At 29.4% G+C, this 14,506-nt stretch overlaps 1 protein-coding gene across 1 annotated transcript; it reads left to right on the top strand.

Annotated features, from left to right (window-relative positions):
- The first annotated feature begins 1,398 nt into the window (after positions 1 to 1,398).
- Positions 1,399 to 4,799, top strand: LOC120069730 (beta-carotene hydroxylase 2, chloroplastic). The gene is made up of 7 exons (XM_039021520.1): positions 1,399 to 1,788; positions 1,900 to 1,959; positions 2,068 to 2,139; positions 2,388 to 2,522; positions 2,706 to 2,831; positions 4,062 to 4,118; positions 4,376 to 4,799. The coding sequence occupies exons 1-7, from the start codon at positions 1,399 to 1,401 to the stop codon at positions 4,466 to 4,468; spliced, it is 933 nt and encodes a 310-aa protein (XP_038877448.1). The 3' UTR covers positions 4,469 to 4,799.
- Positions 4,800 to 14,506: the final 9,707 nt, after the last annotated feature.

Genomic DNA, 14,506 nt, shown 5'->3' with positions numbered 1-14,506 from the left:
AAAAACTACCACGGCTAGAAATTATTGGAAAACATATTAACCTTTTAGTGGGTTGTCACTTGTCATTCAAAAATTCACTTTCAATATAAGTTATAATTCTAAAACAAGTGCAAATAAAAATGTATTAGTATAAATGACAAAAAAAGCAAAATGTTCTAGTAACAGACGGTGATTTATATTATACACACGCACCCACACACTAATTAATTAGTTCATATATTTTCTATAAATATTAAAATTAATCATTTAAATTTTTTTTACCAGTTCTAAAATTTTAAAGTGTGTAATAAATTTTTAAATTTTATAATAATTTAATAGGTTATTAAATTTTAAATTGTGAGCCTAATAATCTTGCACATATTTGAAATATTTGTAAATTAGTTCGTCTATTAGATATACATTAGGACTAATAAAACCATAAGCTTTGATTTTGTATTTTGTAACCTTGTAGATTATAAAATAATAAAAATAATAAATAAAATTCATTAATGATTTATCACGCACAAAATAGAAAAGTTTTAAGGTCCGTTTTGTAATCATTAATTTTTATTTTTGTTTTTAAAAATTAATTTCTTCCTTTATTATCATTTAAAAAACTAAGCTAAATTTTGAAAAAAAATAAAAAAGTGGTTGTTAAAATTTTATTTTTATTTGTAAAATTTGGTTAAAAATTCAATAGTCTTACTTAAAAAAAGTGCAATTCATTGAAAGAAATAGGAAGAAAATAGACGTAAAACTAAAAATAAAAAATAAAAAAGAAATGAATTGTTATTAAAGGGCCTTAAAAAATGAGTAGTTAATTTCTTGAAATTCAAGTATATGTTAAAGTGATCTCAACTGACATGTTAAGGGTGAGTTTAGATTGACTTGAAAAGAAAGTGTTTTTTTTTTTTTAAAGTCATTTTTATCTAAACATTTTTTTGTAAAAATGGATTAAAATATATTTGAAAAATTATTTTGAGTGATTATCAAACACTCGAATTTCTTTTAAAATGACTTAAAATTAAATATTTAAAAATATATTTTAAATAGTAAAAAGAATTAAATGGATCAAAAAGTGAATAATCTTCAAAACACATTCAAAGGAGCAAACTTGTAATTTAAAAAATGATAATAGTGATAATAATGATAACAATAAATTGGAAGAAAGAAAAGTTTAAAATAATAATAATAATAAATGACAATTTTGTATATAAAGGAAAGAAGGGCAGTAGATGCTCCAACAAAGCTCCCTATTTTTCCTGCTCAGGTAATTTTACTCCAACGCTTCAACTGACAAAAAACTTGTGGTCTCTGTTCCTTCAACTTCCACTTTTAAGCCCTCTCTCCGCCGTCTCTTTCTCCGAGAACCTTCCCCTTCTTCCACCGTCTTTTCACCTTTTCACCTTCATCTCTCCCATGGCGGCCGGCCTCTCCGCCGCCTTAGTCCCCAAACCACTCCATCTCCTCCTTACTTCTTCCCATCTCTCCCCTAAACCTCGAATTCCGTTTCTGTTTCCACCTTCAGTCTTCCGGAACAGTAGAATCCAATGGAAGATGCGGAGAAGAACTCTGTTCACTGTCTGTGTACTCGTTGAAGATCAAAATAGTTCAGGCGAGGTTGAGAATCTCTCCGATGAAGTATCGCCGATTATAGTCCCTCAGATCCCGTCGCCTCATGTTTCAGAAAGATTGGCAAGGAAGAAATCGGAGCGTTTCACCTATCTTGTTGCTGCGGTTATGTCTAGTTTCGGAATTACCTCCATGGCTGTCATGGCGGTTTACTACCGATTTTACTGGCAAATGGAGGTCCTCTCTTTCTCTATCTAGCTAGAAATCTTAATTGTTTTTGTTCTCATTGGCGCCGTATTCTTCTGATTGAATATTGAATTGCGATTGTTTGATTTTGGCGGTGTGTAGGGCGGAGAGATTCCTTTCTCTGAAATGTTTGGTACATTTTCTCTCTCTGTTGGTGCCGCCGTACGTTTTCAATTTCTTATTTCCATTCATCTCTGTATTCTCTTCTTTTCGTGATGAATTCGATTTGCTTTAATCTTATTTTTTCACTATCAATTGGGGATTAATCAGGTTGGCATGGAGTTCTGGGCGAGATGGGCTCATAGGGCTCTCTGGCACTCTTCCTTATGGCATATGCACGAGGTTTGTTTCTAATCCTTCTTCTCTATAGAATTTCGTACTTTTGTGTTTATCTTCTGAGAAAATTTCTGTCAACAATAATCCACTCCGAAGCTTAATTTCATACCAAATAAACCATATCCTCTTCTCTATAGATTAAATTCTTGGTTGTTTGGCTGCCGAGAAAATTTAACAACACTTAATTTTTGCAATAACGAAAGAAACAGAGAAAGTCGTTGACGGTTTGACATTATTGATCTCGATTATTACAGTCGCACCATAAACCAAGAGAAGGACCCTTCGAATTGAACGATGTATTCGCCATTATCAACGCTGTGCCCGCCATAGCTCTTCTTTCGTACGGCTTCTTCCATAAAGGCCTTGTTCCTGGTCTCTGCTTCGGCGCTGTAAATCTCTCATTTCTCTCTCATAATCTTTGAGAATCTCAGTTTGCTCATACTCCCAACTGTTTAATGGTTATTTAATCACTGGGGATTAGCGCTGCTAATGATAGTGTTAAATGACGAAAATAGCCCTTGAAATAAATTGTGGCGTTGAGAAAGGTTTGACACGCTGGCGGGTTGTGGCAGGGCCTTGGAATTACGGTCTTTGGGATGGCCTACATGTTCGTCCACGACGGTCTCGTTCACAAAAGATTCCCTGTGGGTCCCATTGCCAACGTCCCTTATTTTAGAAAGGTCGCTGCTGCTCACCAGGTAAATTCTATTTAGCTTCAAATATTATTTTAACTTGTTTCCCTTCCAATTTGTTTCATTTAGCCCATTACTTTCAATTATTTTTTATGTTAAAATACGAATTTGTTCAATTTTTTTCTTTACATTCTCAATGGTTCAATTTTAGTTTTTATACTTTAAATAGATCTTAAATTTAGTCCTCACTATTAGTTTATTATTATTTTTTAAAAGAATTTCTTGTTATCTATTAATATTTTTACCATAAATTTTGAAAATATATTCGCATATAGTATTTTCTTGCATGAAAATTATTGTTATTATTTGATCACTTTCGGTAACATCGAAGAACTAAATTTAAGATTTATTGAAAATGTTGAGACTAAAAATTAGACAATTAAAAATATAAGAACAAACATTGAACAATGAAAATGGTATATTAACCTAAAATTTAAATAAGAATTTAGCATTTCCGTTATGAATTTTGAAAATACATTTACATAGCATGAAAATAATTTATTATTATATAATTAATTTCAATAAAAATTAACTTTTTAAAAGACTAATTTTAAGATTTATATGTAATATAAATCTTAAAATTGGACATCTTGATGGTAAATTTGAACAAATGTACATGAATCAAAAATGATATTTTAATCTTTTATTTGTTTATTTTTAAAAGGCTTTATCTTTGAGAGAGAGAGAGAAAATACATTTGTTATAAATTTAAAATTTTAATTTTGATCTCAGTTTTGATACTCTCTGTTTACTCCCCTACTGTGTTGACTTTTCATTAATGATTTAACAAAATCTCAATTATGTCTCAAACCTTCATATTTGGATCATTAGATGTAGATTCTACTAATTAATTATATGGAAAATGGGTTAAATAAATTCTTTTGGATGTTCTTATTTCTAAAATATTTAAGAATACCGAAAAGGTAAAAATATCACGATGAAGTAATCATATATTGAAATTTTGATTTAAAAAATATTGTTTCAATCAACCGACAAATAGATACCAGTAATAATTGAAATTAATAACTCAAACAATAATAATTGAAATAAGAAAATAGCCATGGAGGTTGAAAAGTTGTCACATTAGATTAGTTTTTTTTCTTTTACGATTAAAGCTAAAAACATTTGTTATTAGCTTGCATATAGAAAAAAGTAATTACCCCTGTCAGAGTAAATCTAAATTTAAAATGTTATCGAATATTGAAGCTTACGGATTTTTTTTCTCCTTTGCTTTAGCTTCACCATTCAGACAAGTTCAACGGTGTGCCATACGGGCTATTTTTGGGTCCGAAGGTCAGTTTCGGTCTATTTATCTATATATATTTTTAATCTTTGTTTGCATTTTTAGAATTTTAATAAATGGTTTTTTTTAACAAAAATTAAGGGTAATTATTTAAAGTGATAAAACTGTTGAAAATATTTATAAATATAACAAATTATTATTGACTATTAGTGATAGTCAGATAAATAGTGATATTTTACTATATTTGTTAATGGTCTCATTTTTTTTTGGTTGAAAACAAGCTAAATTTAAATGGTTGGGGGTGCAGGAATTAGAGGAAGTGGGAGGCCTAGAAGAATTGGAGAAGGAAATCAACAGAAGAATAAAATGGGCGGCCCCAAAATCAATAGACGGTTCTTGATCAACCAGTATTATATGAAAATGAGAAGAGAAAAAAAGAAAAAGAAAAAGAAAAAAAAAGAGCTCACCCTGAGCAGTAACTTTTCTTTTTCTAATATTGAAAAGTGAAATATTATTTAGTTCAGAGCTTTTTTTTTCCTTTTACTGTATGAGGTAAAGGGGTAGAATGAGATAGTGAATTCGGTAGAAAGTTTTCGCTCTACTTTTTCTTAATTTCTCTGTGAGTAAAAAAAAAAAAAAAAATACACGTCGGATGAAAGTAAATAACACACTCAAATTTTGTGTAATTTTGGATATTTGACAATTTAATGAAAGATTAATTATTTGAGCAAGTCTGTAAAATACGCAGATACAAAGAGTTCTTATATTTCGAGTAAAAAAATAAAAAAATAAAAAAAAAGGAGGAGTTCTTACATTCGATATGTAAATCTCGTTAGGGATCGTGTAACTGTGTATAAAAAATAAAAATAAAATGGAGTGAATCTCTTGTTATAGAATTGTATTTGGAATTACACCAAAAAAGAAAAAATGTGTTGGGAATTGATTATTGAAAGATGGTCAATATTCGTGAATATACGGTTAGGATAAATGTATTAAAGGTACACCCACAGGCCACACGTGAAAGTCATTTGCTTGAGAGCTTGAATTTCAACTTTAGTGAATTATGCTTCAGGAAAAAAAAAACGAATTATATTATGAATATCTAAGACTTTCAAGGAGAAATACTTTTTTCTGTTCCTGGTTTCAGAATATTATACATGTGAACCTTAAGATTTGAATTTTATTTTATTTGGTCAATAAGATTTAAAGTTCATTTTTTTTACTTCGATTTTTTATTAAATATTTATTTTCAATCTTTGACGTTATTGTCGATTAATTAATTTGAATAAGTATGAAGTTGAACTTTAATTTAATTTTAATAATGATAGAAAATAGTAAAACTTAATTTATTATAATTTTTTTAAAATTAATTAATAGGCATGACAAAAAAAACAAAAAGTGAGTATTTAATAACAAAAAATCAAGATTAAAAGTGTAAGTCTTGAAATTTAGGGACCAAATTGAAATAAACTAAAATCTCAAAAATAAAATTGTAACATTTTGAAATGAAAGAGACTAAATTGAAGCCAAACTTAAAACTTACCAAGGTTTCATTTAGTAACCATTTGATTTTAATTTTTTGTTTTTGAAAATTAAGCCTATAGACATTGCTTTCATCTTCAAATTTCTTCCCTAGTTATCTACTTTCTACGAATAATTTAAAAAACCCAAGCCAAAATTTAAAAACTAAAAAAAAAATAGTTTTTAAAAACTTACTTTTATTCTTGGAATTTGGCTAAGAGTTACCATTGTGCTTTATAAATATGCAAATTATCACAAGAAATGAGGAGGAAATAAATTTAATTTAAAAAAAAACAAAAAAACGAAAGGGCTATCAACCAAACCTAAAAAATCAATATTTTGAAACATTTTAGGACAAAAAATGTTTTTTTTTTCAAGATTTGACCACCAGTAGTAAATTTTGATGGCCCAATATTATTAAGAAAATAACAACATATGTGTGCATTTCCACAATAAAACGATAATAAAAAGTAAAAGGATTTGGAAAAACTATAATTTAACAACCGCGTGGAATTCATGTTTAGTTTGTATTATGTTTAACGATATATTTTCTTCATGATATAGTAACTAAATTATTATAAAATTCGAATTGTATAGACTACATCGTTACATACTAAAATTTATACCAAAATGAGCATAATTTGATTGAGCATAAAGTCTGTATTATTGATTTTGAGATTAAAAAGATCGATTTTTCACTTTACATATTAATATATATATAAAGAACCGTTTAATTAAAATATAAATCAAAATCATTACCCACTAAATTACTAAAATTAAAAGGGTTACTTCTAAATAAAAATATATACACATACATTGTTTACATTCAAAGAAATAGTAAACTATTCTAAATCAAATGTAAATCGCTTGCATTTTGAAATTCTTATTCTATTCTTATAATGGTGAAAGCTGGAGCCGTGTAAGGAAGAAGATAGAAAAAGAGACGTTTCACACTTTACTTTACACGCAATGGATGACCTACGATGTTCCTCTTTCAGTTTCTTCCCACAGTCATCACCTCCATTGGCACAGTGTTAATTAAGATCTCTCTCTCCGTTTTTTCACGAGTTATGCTGAAATTTCGGGCCGAAAACCAAGCAGTTTAGTGCCGAAATGGGTCCACCGGAATTTCATAATAAGGTCGGTGAAAAGTTTCTTCTCTTTGATTAATTTAAGAATTATTGAGTCAATGAGTGTCTACGTTTCTTGGATTAACAAACCTATCCTATTTTGGGGTTCTGATTAGCCTAAATCACATGCAAAAAACAAAAGTTTCTTTTTTTAATTAATGCGTTTAGTGTTTGTCTTTGTGTGTAAGGCTAGACATAAACTCAACCAAATATTGCACGCCATGTGTTTGATAAAAAGCCTAGAATCTAGAAATGACCAAATTCTATGGGATTTTCAATTTCTCATTCTGTTTATCATCATATCTTCAGTTTAATTCATCTCTAGATTTTTCTTAAAAACAATAGTTTCGTTGAACACCAAAAAGCTTAAAAAACTCAAATCTACTCCCATAATGCACTCCACCTGTTTGATAAAATGTCCCAACCAAAGCACTTGCGAGGGATGGGATGAGTCAACCCCATCAAGTGCTCTTTTTCGGTTGCATTTGCATCAGCCTAAAAAATTTGTTGTCTCCATTCGGGGTATTGGGTTTTACGTGTCGATTTCTTAGAATCTCCCCAACCCCACGTTACCATTGTCACCCCCTTTGGGAGCTCCTTGGAAATTGCTCAGCCATTTCTCTGTTAAGTACTGAAAGCCGTAAGCTCGGGAGTGGGAGGGTTCATGCACTACTACTCCTTTCAAATTCTTTAATGATTTTTTATAATATCCTCTTCCTCCATTAAGGACAAGTGCTCCCAATTTGTCTCTGGACTTCTAATTTTGTTGTTTAAAATCTTTAGTGTTAAAAAAATCTTATATGTTAAATTATATTGATGAGAGGTATAGAATTACAGACAGAGTGAGATGTAGAACCTGTACTAGATTGAAATTTAGGCCTCATTTGGTAATCATTTGATTTTTTTTTAAAAATTAAGCCTATAAACACCACTTCCACTTTCAAAATTATTCATTTATTATCTATTTTTATATTAATGGTTTAAAAAATAAGCATAAATTTGAAAACTAAAAAAAAAAGCTTTTAAAAAATTGCTTGAGGTTTTGAAATTTGGCTTAGAATTCAACAATGGTACTTAAGAAAGATGTAAATAATTATAAAAAATAGGGGGAAATAGACTTTATTTTAAAAAACTAAAAATAAAAAATGGAAGAATTATCCAATGGGGTCTTCTTAATTTTTCATCTAAAACATTTTTAGATAACTTTTGAACGAGATAATTGGGAGTAGAAGATCAAACCACTAATTTTTGGGCCGAATGGAGACTTAAAAGCATCTTTTAAAAGTGTATTATATATCATAAGGAGGTTTCTCACTCTGCGTTGAAATGGAGGGAGAAAAAAATGGTTTTATGAAAGGTTGGGTCCATCCATATACTCACCGTTGAATGAGTGAAATCACTTGAATTGAATTGGTCCCATTATAGCTCAATCTTGTCTCCCATTTCTTACCAGCAATAGAAGCCTGGATGTTAATCCACAGCTTTTGGTTTCATCATGTCACCACTTTTATGCCTACTTGTTCACCCACGTAATTCATAAACTTTTTCTTATAGTTAGTGGGAAAGCGGAATTCATGAAAACGTGCACGTCATCCTTGTCTTTTATTTCTCAATTCAGTTTCTTTTAAACTCCTACTTCAAATTTAAATTCTACACGAAAATTTTGCCGTTCAAACCAAGTCAAGTAGATTAAACATTTATTATCATTATTGAGTTACGAGTAAATTTTTAGTACTACAATAATATATAACATTTTTCAATTGAAAAAAATATTTATGAATCGAAAAAGTTGATTTGCAAAGGTCGGTGGCTACCTAAGGAAACTCTGATTCGATCCGCCCCGTTTTAGTGTGAGTTTCTTCTGGGTCAGGAAGTCATTGTTGATTGGCTGGCTGATATGGATATGGGATAACCTATTTGAAACAAAGTGATTTGTGTAACGGCTGGTCGAGCTCAATTACATCGAGCTTCTCCTTTCAGTGGAATTACACCTTTTTGAGCTAGTCCAATTTTTAGTACTACAATAATATATAACATTTTTCATTGAAAAAAATATTTATTGATTTCAATTCTTAAAATTCTCGAACCATTGAAGAAATTGAATCGGTCAAGTCATACGATGGTGAATTATGTACCTCTTTTTATCAAAGTGTAATGACATTATCTAAAATATATGAAAAAATTGCATCCTATAGCTTGAAGATGCGCGTATATTAGGAGAAAAAAAGAGCCAAAATCCATTGTGAGACGAATTCTAGAATCTCCTTTTAACGGAAAAAATAGAAGTTTGAGAATGAAGTGTGGGTGTGCATCCGATGATCCAATTACATCCATTTATTGTTTTTCATTAATGATGTTCAAGAAAATTAGGGTTTATTTCCGAATAGTATTTTCCTTCAAGTATTTTTTCCTTTCTTTTGTTGGATCAGTTGGTGTCTATTTATTCGTCTTTCTATTGTATTCTGATTAAAAGTTGATTATTCAATAATATATACAATATTAACATGTTACCTGAGTCCTAAGTAGTGGCGGAACTAGAAATTTTGTATAGGGGCACCATGTAATTAAAAAACTAAAAAAAAAAATATTCATAGCTCCATAAATAAATTAATTAATATATATTATAACTGTCATCTACGAGTTTCATATTTTGAAATAGATCAAAGTTTCTTGAATTGAAAAATATGATTATAAGGTTGATAAGAATATTATTGTAAATATGCTCTACAAACTTGTTCTTAAATATTATCATTATATTTAGAAATTTTAGTTTTTAGACCAAAATTTGTAGATAATTCTCCTAAATTGATTTCTATGTAAGATATATCAAAATCAGAGGTATGTTTTCTTTTTTAAGATGATGACTATGTGGTTTCTATTGTTATTTTTATTTTAAAATATCTCTTCATATTGATATAAACCCTACAAAAGTATAATCAATAGAAGTATTATAATTTATTACATTGATTTAAAAGTATGAAAATTAAAAAGATTGAAAAAAATTGAAACTTACTTGTAAATGGTATAATACGTATATCTTGACGACAAACGAGAAAATAATCTTGGAGTTTAACTATGAAATTAATTAAAATAAATATATACTAAATAATAAAAACTAAAAATTAAGTAAAAAAAAAAAAGTTAACAATATCTTTTCAGTAGAATGTTGTCAAAATTTGATAGAGAAAATTTAGGTAGAAAAAAATATCTATGATTAAAAAAAATTGTTGCTGATTTTTTTTCTTTTAAACTTTTGTTGAGGCAACAACTAGAAAATTTAAGTTAAGAGTTGTTTTTTTAGAAACTAAATTCTTTTTTTATTATTGTCTTTTTTTAAGGAAAAATTAATTTTTTATACTAAATTTCTTTTTTAGGCAAGTACTACAACAATAGGTAACAACACTATGAGAATTTGATTTAAAAGTAAATTATAAATTAAAATTAAATAAAAAGGACTCAAACCCACACCATTAACAATTAGCATGCACCTTCCTACCACTGTACCATGCTCAGTTTTCTAAAAGAATATCAATTTTTAATATATATTGTTAAATATTACTTAAATTTTATATTCAAAATACAAAATATGATAAGTCGAGGGGGCACGTGCCCCCTAACCCCTACATGGCTCTATCGGTGGCCCTAAGTTCTATGATTTATATTTTTCAGCCTCATCTTTTGTTCGATCTCTGCCCCATCAATCCGCCATCGATGGAGGCAAATCCAAATGTGGTTCACCTGCTTAGTTGATTTTGCGTTCTTGTTTCTTAGTTTTAGCCTATGTTATGTTTTCTGATCTTTCAAGGTCTCTATTCCATTTTCAAATCAGTAGTTTGTGGGTTCTGTTTTAGATCTCTCTACGAGGATCTCTATTTCCAACTTAGAAATTTCTCGTGTTAGTTAAGTTCTCTATGTTTTAGTTCTTCGTGGGTCTCTGTTTCTAACTTAGGTTTGCACTGATTTGATTCGGGAGTTTTTTTCTCTTAGTTTCTGTCATCAACTCCACTCGGTCACCTCACAAACTCAAGTTGGTTGATACTTTACCACCTTGAGTTCGAGGGAGGGTGTTAAAATAAATTAGGGTTTGTTCCTAATTAATATTTTTCTTTATAGTATTTTTCCTTTCTTGATTTCTTTCCTTTGTTGGGTCTGTTGGTACCTATTTATTTATCTTTCTATTGTATTCTGATTAAAAGTTGATTATTCAACTATATATACGATATTAACAAACGAAACATTTAAGAATAGTGTGGGCTCCATGAAATAAAAAAAATGTATTATTGATTTAAATCCTATCTTTGTCCTTAAACTTTGAGTTTTGTTCTATTTTAGTCCATAAACCTTTAAAAGCATCTATTTTAATCTTTAAACTTTAAAAAAGTGTCCATTTAAGACCCTACTATCAATACTCTATTAATACTTAACGATTGATGATGTGACATCTAGTTTGAAATAAAAAAAATGTATCCATGTGGCTAATGTGTTGCCAAGTAAGAACGTGAATTTTATTTAGGTGGCATTGTTCAATGAGATTTTCGGATAAATTGATTCATTAAATTTGAACTTCATATTTTTATAGATTTTAGTTTAATATGTTAAGTATACTCTCTAATACATAACTTTTTTATGTTTTCTCTCAAACGTTGAATGGAGTTTAAACTCCTAAATACTTAATCTTCAAAAAATTGTAATCTTGAGATCAATTAGAGCATTGATCTTCTGGAATTCAAGGATACTTTAGTCTTCCAAGTCTTCAATCTTTAGAAGATCGTAATTTTGAGATCGATCAGAACTTCAGCATCTTGAGAGCTTTAGAACTTCAACACCTCATTGTCAATTCTTCTAACTTCTTTGGATGAAAAAGTAAGATCCTTATTTATAGAGTTTCCATGGACCTTACATGGGCTTAGGTCCAATATATTCTTTGGCCCAAAATTTTCACCATGAGCTTGAATTGGGTTGGATTTGGTACTTGAGAGACTTTAATTATTCGGCCCAATCCAATTTATAATTTCAGGTCCCATTAGACCACTAGTCATTTTCATCGATCGTGATCCAGGCTTAATCGCCATTGAATTTGATAAGCCTATCGTTGTGATCAGATGACCAGAAAAAAGCACGTGACATTTTTTAGTTTGTCATATTGTCTCCAAATTTTAATTTAGATATAATAATTCTTAATGACCCTAAATTCAATATAATGAGTTTTGTTGTGATGATGTGGCAACTTGTGATCAGGCAAAATTTCTCATTCAACCAATTTTATTTTTTCCGAGATTTATGCACATCTATGTATGGATGAATCTTGAAAGAATTTGAAATCAAAATATGAGTTTGATTCATTTTGAAATCTTTTATTTACTTGACATGAAATCAAAATATGAATTTTTGAATCTTGTTTATTCGACACATTTTATGTCAAGTAAATAAAAGATGAATTTTTAGTCAAAACTGACTTTCTTATTTGAAAGTAAATGGTAATTTTAACTAAAGTAGAAAATATATACTCCACTTTAGTTGTAAATTAGTTGTAAATTAAATTTAGAGTTGTATCCAAATTTCACTCATCTTCTAATCTGGCAGGAAAATGGAGACTCTATTCAAATTTGAAGTTGAATTTGGGATTGAATTTGAACTTTATCCCAAATTTTGGCAGAGATGAAGGATTCCAAAGAGCCTTTGATTTGATGTAGCAGGCTAAATTTTACTAACCACAAATAGAATTTGGATCTTTACCAAATTTGATAAGATAATCTGAAAGTTACTGCAAAATCTTTTTGCAAAGGCAGTTGCCCCAAATTTTGGATCTACTCGAAGCTTCATAGAATTTAACAATTTCAAGTAAAATTGAGACATTAAAATCCTATTTGATAACGTTTTTGGTTTATGTTTCTTGTTTTTGTTTCTTATTTTTAAGAAATAGATTTGTTTGATAATTGTTATCATTTTTTGTTTCTCAATTTTAAATAACGTTGTTAAAAATGAGACCAAATTTGAGGAATTACAAAACTAGATTCTCTCATTTTTATTTATTTATATTTATCTGTTCCATGTAAAAACCATTAGTAGCTTTCAATTAAGTGCTAGCAGGCATTCAATCGTATTTTCTTCCGCCTCATCAGTAAAGGGCTCGATTTTTTTTTTTTTTTTAAAATTTGGATAACGTTTGAAGGATAGATATTTGCAATTTAAACAGTAACATTACCAAACTTACCTTAAGATTTTATTTTTGCTACATTTTAACACAGTTAAATTTTAGATTTTAACCAAATAGTGGGCAGATACAATATCTGTTGACCATCCAAATATTTGAAAGAATTTCGATTGAGATTTTAACCAAATAGTGGGCAGATACAATATCTGTTGACCATCCAAATATTTGAAAGAATTTCGATTGATTTGTTCCTTGCAATTTCTGATTGGATTTTATGAAGTCTTTTTATCCACAAATCATTTCGAATCCCTCATCCCAATTGTTGGTCGTTTTCGTCGTGTTTTTGGGTATTTTTAGGGTCTTTGGATAGTTTTTTTTTGGACAAAATCATTACGATTTATGGATTTGTATTTTATACGCTATGTGATAGTATGTATCTTCAATCTCGTCTAAGGTTGTTTGACTAAAAAAGATCTTAAAAATATATGTTGTTAAATGAATGTTTCTGCATTTTGGCTAAATGACATGCTGATTTTCATTTTTAGTGGAATTTCTTGGCTATTAGACTGATTTTTGAGCATTTTGAATATTTTTGGCACTTTCTAACCGATTTTGGCTAAAAAAACCTCACTACAACACTATTAATGAGACATAAAGCCACTGAATCAGCCCAATTGAGTGTTAGGTAGTTAGTATAATGAGGAAATGTGAAGATCTGGAGAGCATCAGATTCTAAAGTCTCAAAATGCTCTAAATGACTTGTTAAATTCTTAAAAAATTTATGACCATATACTCCATACTATGTATTGATTATATATCTACGAGTAGAAAATTGATGACATTTACATGAAAAATATTGGGTGGGGCCAAAGTTAAGTTCCATAATGAATTGGGAAAGGAAATTTGTTTAAAGGGACTTAGTGGCTCCCAAAACAAATGTGGAAACTCAATATCCAAGCATTCAAATTTTGGAGAATGAATCTACAAATACTTAATAACAATCTTCTTCATAAAAAAAAACCTTCAGGTTTATACAATTTTAAAGCTTGAGACGATCAACTACATTAAACTTGAGCTTTAGTAAACCAACTTCAGTTAATCAGCCACATCAGACTTGAGCTTCCATCATTGCCTCCATCATATATACAATATTACTTTTAGATTTAGAATGATCAAATCAAACTTAAAAAAATATCCTACTAATATGATTTCTTCTTGTCAAGATGACCCATTTTGATCTTGTATAGGTTTCTTTGTTTTTTTTTTTTTGTTAGTAAGAGCTAACATTTATAAAACTTGGTGCACCTGGCAAGAATGTGTGTAACAAATAATCATTGTGTTCTCCCTCACTGACTTAAAGTATTCTAATTTAGAATTAGAAATGATTTTATTGCATACTGATTGATGGTCATAAAGCCATCCAAGCAAACCAATTAGGAGGTAGGTAGGAATTGAAGCAGGCATAAAGCCATCAAAGCAGCCCAATCAAGAATTATTGCATCCTCCCAATTGAGAGGCATGGTGAGGAAATGTGAAGACATAGAAAGCTTTATGAGATTCTAAAGTCTCAAAATGCTCTAAATGACGTCTTAACTTCTTCAAAAAATTACTGTGACCTATACTCTACTCTACG

This window comes from Benincasa hispida, unplaced genomic scaffold, assembly GCF_009727055.1.
Source record: "Benincasa hispida cultivar B227 unplaced genomic scaffold, ASM972705v1 Contig557, whole genome shotgun sequence".
NCBI lineage: Eukaryota > Viridiplantae > Streptophyta > Magnoliopsida > Cucurbitales > Cucurbitaceae > Benincasa > Benincasa hispida.
This window is presented reverse-complemented; position numbering and strand designations above follow the sequence as displayed.

Bases quoted from the DNA above. Each gene is read 5' to 3' on its own strand.
- LOC120069730 (XM_039021520.1), top strand. From the start codon at position 1,399: ATGGCGGCCGGCCTCTCCGCCGCCTTAGTCCCCAAACCACTCCATCTC. The intron at 1,960-2,067 runs GTACGTTTTCAA...GGGATTAATCAG, and splicing joins CTCTCTCTGTTGGTGCCGCC to GTTGGCATGGAGTTCTGGGC. The intron at 2,523-2,705 runs GTAAATCTCTCA...GGGTTGTGGCAG, and splicing joins CTGGTCTCTGCTTCGGCGCT to GGCCTTGGAATTACGGTCTT.